The 12,209-nt window shown below is 34.5% G+C and overlaps 1 protein-coding gene across 2 annotated transcripts; it reads right to left on the bottom strand.

Annotated features, from left to right (window-relative positions):
• Positions 1-7,766: 7,766 nt before the first annotated feature.
• On the bottom strand, positions 7,767-9,209 carry LOC112754097 (protein RADIALIS-like 3). 2 transcript variants are annotated; one of them, XM_072219611.1, is made up of 2 exons: positions 8,830-9,209; positions 7,767-8,032 (listed from the first exon to the last, which is right to left on the bottom strand). In XM_072219611.1, the coding sequence occupies exon 1, from the start codon at positions 9,088-9,090 to the stop codon at positions 8,845-8,847; it is 246 nt and encodes an 81-aa protein (XP_072075712.1). In that variant the 5' UTR covers positions 9,091-9,209; the 3' UTR covers positions 7,767-8,032; positions 8,830-8,844. The 2 variants fall into 2 exon arrangements, with proteins under 2 accessions (XP_072075712.1, XP_025657472.1); XM_025801687.3 differs by having other exon boundaries at positions 8,836-9,209.
• Positions 9,210-12,209: the final 3,000 nt, after the last annotated feature.

The following is a 12,209-nucleotide window of genomic DNA, read 5'->3' as shown; positions in this document are numbered from 1 at the left end:
GAGTTGGCTTAATGACTGTTGTGTTTGTTTAACTTTTTTTGCGCATCCGTATTATGGTAATGCGACTTTTAGTGCAATCAGTAGTTCCGTTAAAGGAGTATGGTGTCTTATAATATAGAACAGCTCCATTCTTTGTGAATAATAATCGACTTAGTAAAAGTGTATGAAAAGATTAAAGTTTATTAATAGCAGTACATGTACAACCTTATTCAGGTAAACCAGCCTCATTAAAACCTCCATGAGCAAAAACCCCTTGGAAAAAAATTCTCAAGGTAGGAAAAAGAGTACTGGCATGCTGCTTTGTTAACTGTAATATTGTTTCAAGGAGTTGACGTTCCAAGTGCTAGGAATTTTGGTGCCATCTAGCTCCTCCAACTTATAAGCTCCTCGACCTAGCACTTCATATACTCGGTATGGACCATCCCAAGTTGCTGCGAGTTTCCCGTGAGAGGGAGGTCGGCAAGCCTGCTCAGTTTTTCTTAGTACTAGATCACCAGTGTTGAATGATCTTGGGATTACTTTCCGCGCATATCATCGGCTAAGTTGCTGTTGTAGTGCTCGGTGCCGGACAACTGCTGTCTCCCAAATTTCTTCAATTAGGTCGAGCTCTGCCTGCCGAGCTTGATCATGATGCTCGGCTAACGTCCGTATTGAGCTTTGGGACACTTCCATAAGAATCATTGCTTCAAATCCATAGACCAAGCGAAATGGGGTTTCCTTGGTCGTTGAATGTGCTGTAGTGTTATATGCCCATAATACTTCTGAAATGAGTTCGGCCCATAACCCCTCCGCACTGTCAAGCTTTTTTTGCAACGCTTGGAGGATGACTTTATTAGCGGCTTCTGCTAGCCCATTGGACTGTGGATGCTCCACAGAGGAAAAGTGTTGCTTTATCTTTAAATTATGCAAAAATTCCTTGAAATTATGGTCAATGAACTGCCGACCATTGTCAGTTATGATGTGACCTAGTATACCAAATCTACAAATTATGTTTTTCCAAACAAAGCTTATCATCTGGGATGATGTGATTTTTGCCAAAGGTTGTGCTTCAATCCATTTGGAAAAATAATCGATTGCGACTACCAAATATTTCACCTGTCTTAGGGCAGTAGGGAATGGCCCGAGAATATCGATTCCCCATCTGTTGAATGGCCAGCTTACCATTGAATGATGAAGATGCTCGGCAGGCATATTAATGATCGGCGAGTGCTTCTGACAATTGTCGCAGGTTCTGACTTTGTGACTGCTATCCTCCCATATTATCGGCCAATAAAAACCTGCTCGGAGTACTTTCTGTGCTAGGCTTCGAGCTCCAGAGTGTATTCCACAAATGCCCTCATGGGCCTCGGATAAAACAAGGTCGGCCTCTGACGTGTCCAAACATTTTAACAAAGGTCGAGAATAACCTCGCCTATACAGAGTATTATTTAACAAGGTGAAAAAGGAGGCTTGTCGTCTGAACTTGTTCTTATCTTCAATTTCCTCTGGAATGGAACCATAACAGAGGTATTGAATATAAGACTGCTGCCAACTGTCTTTATTAACTATGTTTAAAATGTTAAATACATCAATGCTCGGCTTATCTAAAGTTGACTGTAAAAGTGTGACAGTGTGTGCTTGTGTGGTCGCCAGTTTTGATAAAACATTGGCCCTGTGGTTTTGCTCTCTAGGTATATGAATAACCTCAATTTTGGAAAAGCCATTTAGTAATTGCTGGACAATGTCCAGATATTTCAATAAAATCTGGTCTTTTGTTTGAAAACTGTGATTCACTTGTTGAACGACTAACAATAAATCGCAGTAAACTTTTAAATTATCAACGTGTAAATTGGTAGCTAACCTGAGCCCAGCTATGAGGGCTTCATACTCAGCTTGGTTATTGTTGGCCTTGAATGAGAATCTGAGAGAATGCTCGAGAATTATGCCATCCGAGCTTTCGAGTAATATTCCTGCACCAGCCCCTTGAGGGTTTGAAGCACCGTCTACGAATAAGGTCCAGGATTGACCCCCATCATCGGAATCTAAGTCTGTAAGCTCGGCCACAAAATCGGCCAAACATTGTGACTTAACAGATCCTCTAGGTTGGTATTGAATGTCAAATTCCGAGAGCTCAATGGACCACTTGATTAGCTGCCCTGCTAACTCAGGCTTAGAAAGTATCTGCCGAAGTGGGTGTGCTGTTCGGACAATGATTGTGTGACTCTGAAAATAAGGTCGGAGTCGTCTTGCAGAGAAAACTAATGTTAGGACGAGCTTCTCGAGCATTGGGTAACGTAGTTCGGTATTTTGTAGTGACTTGCTCATGAAATATACCGGCTGCTAATCCTTGTTGTTTTCTGTAATAATAACAGAACTAATGGTCATATCAGTTACAAATAAATATAAATATAATGGGTTGCCGAGCTTTGGTTTTTGCAAAACAGGTGGTTTGGAAAGAAACTGTTTCAAGCTCAGAAACGCTTCTTCACACTCTTCATTCCAAGAAAAGTGTTTTGCATTTTTCTTTAAACATTGAAAAAAGTTAAAGGATTTGGCTGCTAAGCACGGCAAGAATCTTGACAATGCAGCTAATCGGCCTGTCAATTGCTGAACTTCTTTTATCGTCTTCGGACTGTGCATGTCGAGAATCGCTTGACACTTTTCTGGATTAGCTTCTATACCTCAACTTGTCAAGATAAACCCGAGGAATTTCCCTCCCCGAACACCAAAGGCACACTTTTCGGGGTTTAGCCTCATGTTATATTTTCTGATTTGTGTAAATATTTCATCGAGGTCCTCTATATGGGGATGGCCGATCTTTGTCTTGACGACCATGTCATCAATATATACCTCGATATTCCTGCATATTTGCCGCTCAAAGACCTTATTCATTAGTCTTTGGTATGTTGCACCTGCATTCTTTAAACCAAAAGGCATAACATTATAGCAATAATTACCATATTCAGTTATAAAAGCTATTTTTTCTTGGTTTGATGGATGCATAAGAATCTGGTTATAGCCAGAATATGCATCCATGAAACTCAAAGTACCATAACCATAGGAATTATCTACTAAAGTGTCTATGCAGGGTAGAGGATAAGCATCTTTAGGACAGGCTTTATTTAAATCAGTAAAGTCAACGCACATGCGCCATTTACCATTATTCTTTTTTACCATAACAACATTGGCCAACCACGTTGTGAATCTGATCTCTCGAATGAACTAGGCTTCGATAAGTTTGTTGACCTCTGTCATAGAGGCCAATCGCTTCTCAGCTCCAAGGTTCCGTTTTTTCTGAGAAACTGGTCAGGCTGTTGGACTGATAGCTAATTTGTATGTAATTACTGACAGACTGATTCCTGGCATATCCCCGAAAGTCCAAGCAAATAAGTCGGCATTCTGACGCAAGAAACTAATCAGCCTCTCCTGGACTTCGTTATCAAGTGATGTTCCAATAAAAGTGAACTTTGTCTTGTCGTCAGTCAGGGTGATCTTTGTCAGATCCTCATTTGGCATGGGGCGTTCTTGAAAATCGGCCCTTGTGTCTAGCTCTGCTAGGATTGGTTGCTCTGATTGTATTGAGTTGACACGAGCTTCGGGGTTCCTTTTGATGGGCTTCAGACTTATGTTGTAGCAATGCCGAGCTTCGTGTAGATCACTGTGAATGGTTGCGACGATATTGTCCTGCACAGGAAACTTGACACAAAGGTGAAATGTGGAAACAATAGCAGCAAATCTATTCAAAAAAGGTCTTCCTAATATAACATTATAAGGACTAAAATAGTCTACTACGAGATATTGGATGTCTTGTGTTTTAGACAATGGTTGTTCACCGAGTGTGGTTTTTAACCACACAGATCCCAGCACAGGAACTCGCTCCCCTGAGAACCCGACCAAATCTCCTGAGTATGGCTGCTCAGTTTCATTTTTTGAAATGTGGTAAAGAAAAAGGACATCAGCGCTACTCCCTGGATCAAGTAGGACTTTTCGGACTATTAGGTCTCCCAATTGGATGGAAATAACCACAGGATCATCGTAGTTGGTATGGATGTAATTAAAGTCGGCAGGTCGGAAGGTCATCTCGGGGATATCCTGAATTGGTTAAGGATTATGGGCAGTATCCTCGACTGCTAACATAGCTCTGTAGGTCCGCTTTCTAGCCGAGCTTGTATGTCCACCGCCAGCATAACCTCCCGAAATGCAATTGATCACCCCCCTAGGATGAGTTGGAGCTTTATCTTTTTCCTTTGACGATTGACCTGCTGTAGGTTGTTCGGAGCTGGATGTTATTCTCTTCTTCATATGTCCTGTGATGAATTTGTCAAGGTGGCCTTGTCGTGCCAACCGCTCTAGTATATCCTTAGCGATGACACATTCGTCGGTTGTGTGGCCGTGTTTCTGATGAAAGGTGCAGTATTTGGATTTGTCAATATTTTTTGGTTCGGGATAACTGCCTGCCTTTCCGGGGGGGGGGGTTTGATTAGCTTTGAATTCAGTATTTCCTTAATTATGTCGTCCCTTTTAGTGTTGAACTGGGTATAGGACTCATAGCGAGGAACTGGTTTGAAACTCTTCTTGTTATCGCGAGGTTTTTCATCATCTTTAGTGGCCGACTTATCTACTTTTCGCGCTTGGCGGAGCTCTTCAATGTCTATCTGTCCCTTGGCTTTCTCGCGGAACTTGGCCAAGGTTTTTGGTTTAGCGATGGCAATGGTCTCCTAGAATTTACCTGGGCGGAGGCCACTTTTAATGGTATGAAGGTGGACCTCGGGATGGAGATCGGGGATTCGCATGGCCACCTTCGTGAAGCGAGTAATATAATCTTTCAGACTTTCTTGTGGTCCCTGCTTAATGGTCGTTAGGTAGTCAAAATCGTGTAGATATATTGCGGATGCTGCAAAATGGTCTTCAAATTGCTTAGCCAACTCCTGAAAACGTGATATAGAATCTGTAGGCAAAGAGCAAAACCAGTCAAGTGCAGGATCATCTAAAAAAGACGGGAAACATCGACATAGAATAGGATCGGATGCACCGTTGACAATCATAATAGATCGGAATTTTTTAACATGTTGCTTCGGGTCGCCCAATCCGTCATATGGGGTTAGAGTCGTCGGAAGGGTGAATTGCCTGGGGAGTTGAAAGTTCATTATGTCAGCTGTGAATGGCCCTGCAGAATTGTCAAGCTTTTCTTCCTCATCATCAGGTTGGACTCCTTCACTCTGATGGTTCCCGTCATTGTTGCTCTGTGGTGTCTCAGAGACATGGGTTGGTAGTGATTGACGCTCGTCGTTTCCATGTTGCTCGTGATCCTCATTATTGTGTTCCAGGCGAGCTTGAACTAGCTGCGCGATTTGGTTTTGCATTCTCTGATTTTCCTCCACCATCCGCTGGTTTGCTTGTTGAAGCTCGGTCACCATCCGTAAAAGCTCGGATGGGTAGGGGGAGGAACATCAGCCATAAGAGAGTATAAGAAATTTGGGGCTTACAACAAATGGTATCTCAAATTGTGGCCCACGATGGGCGCCAATGTTCTTGCCTGCTTTCGCCGAGATATAGATCGTTCTCCTGAGAAGGTCGGCAGACTTCCAAGATGTAATACGAACTATGTCGGCAATGGAAGAACCTAGGAGGTGGGTACCTGCAAAGGCACTCCGACGCTCAAGTCAGTAGAAAAATATATGTGTGTAAGTTTTTCTTGGAAAGATTGCTTACCTTTTTTCGTTCCTGCTTCTCTCCTTTTATCTGTTTGGATGAAGTTGATTGTTTTGTCTGAGTCGTAACGTCTGGGGAGAGAATTAACTGCATGTCCGACGTTATTGGATGAAAATAAATGCTGATTATTATTAATGCTCGGTTACAATCGTGGGTACGTTATCGAGCTATAACTCGTAACCAACTTTACTGGTCATATCAAACGTTTTTAATTCATTCAGTTTTATTTTTAACGTTTTTTATTTGTGTCAAAATTCGAAAATTTTTTAATTTTTTTCCTAACATGTTATATTGAATTAACATCTAGAAGTAATTTTGACACAAATAAAATATTAGGAACAAAATTGAAAGCAACTAAATGTTAGAGATATTTTAAAAAAATCACAAACACTAAAAGAAATTATATATATACTTTATCCTAACTAAAATTTAGATTAGTTAAGATAATAATTTTTTTTTATAATTTTAGAGATAGAAAATAATAGGAAGTAGTTGATTTCTTTCTTTGTTATATGAAGAGTTAACCCATGTCTTGTAGTTAGGTTATCCGTGTCCCAAATAAGTCGAGTAGGTTAATCTCTGTCGCTTTTGATATAATCTTCTCTAGTTGCCTGTTAAAGAAGGGAATTTTTTTTCAAAGATAGATGTATTTTATTCATTGATCGAAGCAAAATATAATGGAGTCTATGTTAGGACATATAGCAAAAGAAAAAAAAAAGTTTTAAAGTTCACTAAAGCTTGAATACACCGTCAAAACATGAATAAAAGAGAAAACAGTTGCTTCTGGAGGGATCAAAGATCATCCTGTTCTGAATTTCCAAATTTCTCAGCACAACATTGCTAACAACATCAAACTCTAAAGTGACCGACAAAAAAAAAAAAAGTGAGTTGTTGTTGACAAAATCTATGGTAATGAGCCTTTTATTCGATATCTCTTTTGCTTTCTTACATGAGAATAGAGCCTTAACCATTTGGCCGATGATATAAACAAATTTATTATTTATAAAGCATTGACACTAATATAAATATAAATATCACTTATAGAACATTTAAGCATACTAATTTTAATTTTTATGAGATACAACTATACAGAAATATGTCATATATATAAAATATAAAATAATTTTTAGTTAAATATAATAATATTTTAATATCACTACAAGAAAATAGAGTTATTTTGACACTTTATTTTTTAACACCATAATTAAATGTCAAAATTAATATATATTTTTGACAAATATTACAAATGTCAAATTTTCTATGTTTTCTTGATGAATAATTTGACCGTAGAAAATTACTCCTCAATTTTGACACTCATTTGTTTTCAATTTACTCCACTATTTTTCTTCTTCTTTGGCTCTGTTAATTTTGACATCACACTGCTCTCAGTTTAAGATTATACTACTCATTCTTTATTTTTAAAATCTCAATTTATTCTTTAGTTTCAAGATCTCATCTCATTCTTTATTAAAATTTTTTGTTGAGAATATTTTATAGTTAATAAGTGTCAAAATAAATAATATTTTTGACAATTAATAAGTATCACAGAAATATGTTCTCAAAATTTTTTAATAAATTATTTTTGACAGCCAATATTTATCAAAATAAGATTTAAATTTTTTTCACAATCACTTATATGTTAAAAATACTATTTTTGACAAAACTTTTATTAACATATTTTCATAGTTAAAATAGTGTCAAAATTTGTTTTTTTGACAAATTTTAATTTTCTTTTACACATTATAACCCTCAAAAATAATCTATATTGTTGTAGTGTATTTTATTAATATTATAATATAAACTAATTTTTTTAAATGTTTTAACGTCTTTTTAAATTATATAAATATTTAAGATACTTTTCTATACTAATTAATAAAATAACAATATATATTATATATCTAGATTAATAATAAAGTTATATGCCAATACGTAATAATATTTATATTAGATGTGTTTAAATATATTTAGAGAATTATATTTTATCTTTTTAAAATACAATATAACACAAAAATCATGTATATCCAACAAATATCAAATGAATTAGTAATTAAAAGTAGAAAAAAACACACTTAATGTGCATAAAAAATTACATCTTTATTAATGATTTGAAGTAGAATATTTGATTATCCTTGCTTCATGGATAACAAATTAAACTAGAACGGGGAATCCATGGACCTATTCTTATATATGATCTATAGTCCATTGCTATATTACTTGCAATACAATTACACCTATTGACCTATATGGTCCTATAAATGTTGCTTTGCAAAGAAAAAATGCATGAATTCTTTGTTGTCACTTGTCAATGACAGTTGGTCAATTGAGCTTCAGGTTTCCCGGCCTGCAACGAAAGAAGGAGACAAGAAAGGAAAAAGGTTGTCAGAGTTATTTTAAAAAATAATATTTAAAATACAATAAAAAAAATTAATTAAAATAATTTAAAATTCTCACTTTTTTATTTTTAATATTGAATTAATAATGGTATTTTTTTTAAATTATGATTTATTGTGATATTTTTTTAAAACGTGGGATGATTTAATGTACGGAGTACAAATCGGATCGTCTGATTTTTAATTTTTAAGAGGTATAAAAATTAGACCGTCTGTGCTCCGATTTGTGTACTCTCATTTTTAATTTTTAGATACACAAATCGGCCGATTTCTGTGCTTCGACCGTCCGATTTGTGATCCGATTTGTGTACTCCAAATTTTTTAAAGGTCCAATTTGTGTACCTCCCATAGTTTTAAAAAACCAAAAATTATCAAATTAAGGTATAACATTCATTCTACTTTCATATCTAAATTTCTTAGCCTAAAATTCTCTTATTTAATTTTTATTAATTAATCTTAAAATAATTCTGTATATAATTATTTATATATTGATTATAAAACTGTTGAAAAAGAAAAATATTAGGATCATCAATATTTATATTAATTTTAATCATTATTCAATCATCAATTTAATTTTTTTAGTTTAATAATTTAACAATATTTTTTATTTTTAAATATTGATGTTAGTTTTTTAAATATTGATGATTAGCTAACAGAAAAAAATAACAAATTCTTATAGTCTTTTAAGTTTTAACATCTTTTGGTTAGCTAAATAGCATGATTCAAGAATTTACTAAAATATGCTTACTTTGACCTTTTTGAGCTAATTAGAGGCTCCATTTTTCTTGTACTTTGGAAATGGCACTTGCCCTGATTCTATGTAGCCAACATCTCCGAGGAGAAGTGCGTAGTGGCGCTTAACTTCGTCGGGAGTTTTTCCGCCAACGGCGCGAGCAACATTGTACCAACGGTCAGGGGTGTCCTTATCATAAACCGCCAATGCCCTTTCAAAGGCCTTATTGTCCTTGGCACTCCATGACCCTGAAGACGACATTGAACTCGATGCCATTATATTTATAGTGTATGGTGAAAAAATGGTAATTAAAAATAAGAAGGTTTTTGAATGAAAGCGAGGCTCTATTCAATTGAATAAGACTCCAAGCTGATGATGATGTTTGAAGAGAGGATGGTAATGTGTGTTCCTATTTATAAGAAGAGGAAATATAATGTTTGGGCAAACCAATAAGTAGAATTTGAATTATTTGTTTGCACAGAATATAGAGCAGGACCAAGAATTTGGAAAGCAATATGGGAGAATCCACATTTAAACAAACAAATCCCTTCTTATATTGTCTTCTCACCATTCTACTTCTCTACATATATTACCGTCTTTTTCGACCTTATTGTGGATTCAAGCTAGCTGTAGGATAAACTCCTCAATTGCTTGGTCAGCATGCAGTTGAAGTGTAACTTGAAAAATATTTGATAACAAGAAAATATTAATAAAAAATTACTAAAATTTACTATTTTTTATTTTATTTAATGTATTTTACAATAAACAAATATTAATAAAATAAATTTAAATGATTTTTTTTATTTCTTAACATTATCATATTCACTAATACGATTTTTTATTAAATTTTTTTCTTTGTTGTTAAGGTTGATTCTCAAGAAAAATAATCCGGTATTTTCATTTCATAATTTTTCTCAAGTATTGCATTAGGTGGTGGTAACGAGAGAGAGAATTGAAACTCCAAAAGAAGACCATGAAAAATGAAGAAGGATAAAATTGAAAAAAAAACTATTGACTTGTTGAATTTTAATCAAAGATAAAACTGAAACGTTTTGAAGTGTTTGATAGAGGTATAAAGTATAGCTTTTCCTAACCTTTTTTTTTCCCAATTTAATTAGTAGTTAATAGAAAACACCGTACCAAACAGTGATACAAATATGGATCGAGTGGAATATGGTCACGACCAAGCAAACTACCAATAAACAACAATTTCGAGTTGTGGTTCAGATACTGGCAACGTATATGAAAATTCCCTCCTCAACTAGATTTGCTAAAGCCTATATAACTTTATTTTTATGCCCTTCTTTGCATGGTCTCTTAGCGGGTCCAACCTAGTGAATCTGCTGTGGTAGGAGACAACGCTAAGCTTTCATGGAATATTCTAATTGTAAAATATCAAATTATAAATTATTTTTGTTTTCTATTTTAAAATAACTGTCACTTTGATTTTTTTGTTTTTATATATTTAAATATCAAGGTGAAAACAAATCAGGTACAATAGACTTCACGTGAAGTTGATAACTGAGAATCGTTAGATAATTTGACTAAGTTTTCATCCAACGGCTCTTAACTCCTGCATCTGAGTTTCAACCAAACATCAATGTACTTAGACACAAAATAGGTCTAGATATATATTTTTCCAAATGTATCAAAAAGTCAAAGCAATAGCTATTAGTGGTCAATTATCTTGTTAATTAACTCATGTTAAAATCTTCTACACATTTAATATATTCTTCTTCTCCTCTAATTTTGCTTTCATCTTCTTCTTGAATGTGTAGCAAGAACGAAACTGTGCAACAACAAATAATTTCTTTTTACTTTTCTCAACGGGGAAAGTGAAAGAGCTAGCATGCAGTGTCATTTTCTTTTTCCTACAAGTCAGTTTTTACTGTGTAAATATAATAATGGTCTAATTGATTTCTATTTTCATTTAGTATCTTAATTTTCAATAGCTTTTGTTTTTAAAAATTTGTGAAAAAAATATTAAAAACATAATTATATTTTTTAATTTTTTACAAAATTATAAAAGTAGAAAAGATTAAAAATAAAAATAGAAAAAAGGTCTTAATATTTGTGGTAGTGGGCTTGCATGTGTGGTGTGCAGTCAAACCATTTCTGGCACACTAGCATTGCCGAATGCTAAACATCCAATTATTTTAAATTTTTAGAATAACGACAAATCAAATCATATAAAAGCATCATATTTTAAAAGTCGGTGTAGTGATGTAGCCATTGGAAGCTAAGCAACTTGTATTTACGTATATTCATCAGTCCTATATATGGACAAATTAAAACAACTTTTTCTTTCTTTTTTTTTCCCTCTAATATCTACCAAGTAGGCCAATATGCTTAGTATATTCGATCTTCGAAAGTATAGTAAAAATGCTTGGTATTTTAGGATGCACGAATTCACAAGCATTAATATGTTGACCATATTATGCATCATACTTTGTTGAAAATCTTTATCATGCTCCACTGATAACTTTGAAACAATGCATGTGGAAACAATTCGATCAACCTCATTCCTTCACTATAGTTCTATAAAATGTGTCCGAAAAATAAACACGTACTGCCAATATAAAAAGTGTCTATATATATATATATATATATATGATATTAAGTGGGCCTAACTTATTACAAAAGTTAGTTTAAGAAATAAAGATTGTCTCTCAATTATAAAGACTAACAGGTTTTTAATTTTAGACAATGTAAAACTTAATAATATACACATAAAAATGTCCGACTAAATAATTTTTCATATTTAACAAATTTGGATTAGTCAAGTGGTTAGTTTATTCGTCCGTTTAAATAAGTATTGGGATTCAAATGTCACCTTATACATGCAACAACACATTAATCAGCAATAAATTCTTAAATAAAGCTCAAATCTGCGTGAATTAATTCCTATTCGGTCAAGTTAGGAGAATACTGTGAAAAAAATACAATATTTAAAAAGTGATACAAAAATAGACTTGGCCATGAAAGGGCATAGTTGATGCATAAAAGTTAATTTTGTCGGCGTTTAAGTGAATCTATTTACGTGCATGCACATTGTCAAGTGGCATGATCATCAATCAATATCATTAGATCGTCCAAGGCACTATGTGTGGCAATGGGGGTAATACTGTAGTAGGGTAGGACATGATCATTGGATGATAATTACTGGATTCACGAGGATTCCGATTCTTTTTTAGGACCCCATCATATCCAGGATACCTACTATCTATAGAGTCCTTTTCTCGCAACTCTATAAACTCCACCATTACTGGATGATTCCCTTTCAATGTGGTCCTTCCGTATGAATAGCAGACTAGTTAAGAGTTTGATTGACTAGTAGTAATATTAATTAGAAATCGTTTTAATATTTCAAAAAATACTAGTATTTTAATAGTTTT

Source organism: Arachis hypogaea, chromosome 16 (assembly GCF_003086295.3).
Source record: "Arachis hypogaea cultivar Tifrunner chromosome 16, arahy.Tifrunner.gnm2.J5K5, whole genome shotgun sequence".
NCBI lineage: Eukaryota > Viridiplantae > Streptophyta > Magnoliopsida > Fabales > Fabaceae > Arachis > Arachis hypogaea.
This window is presented reverse-complemented; position numbering and strand designations above follow the sequence as displayed.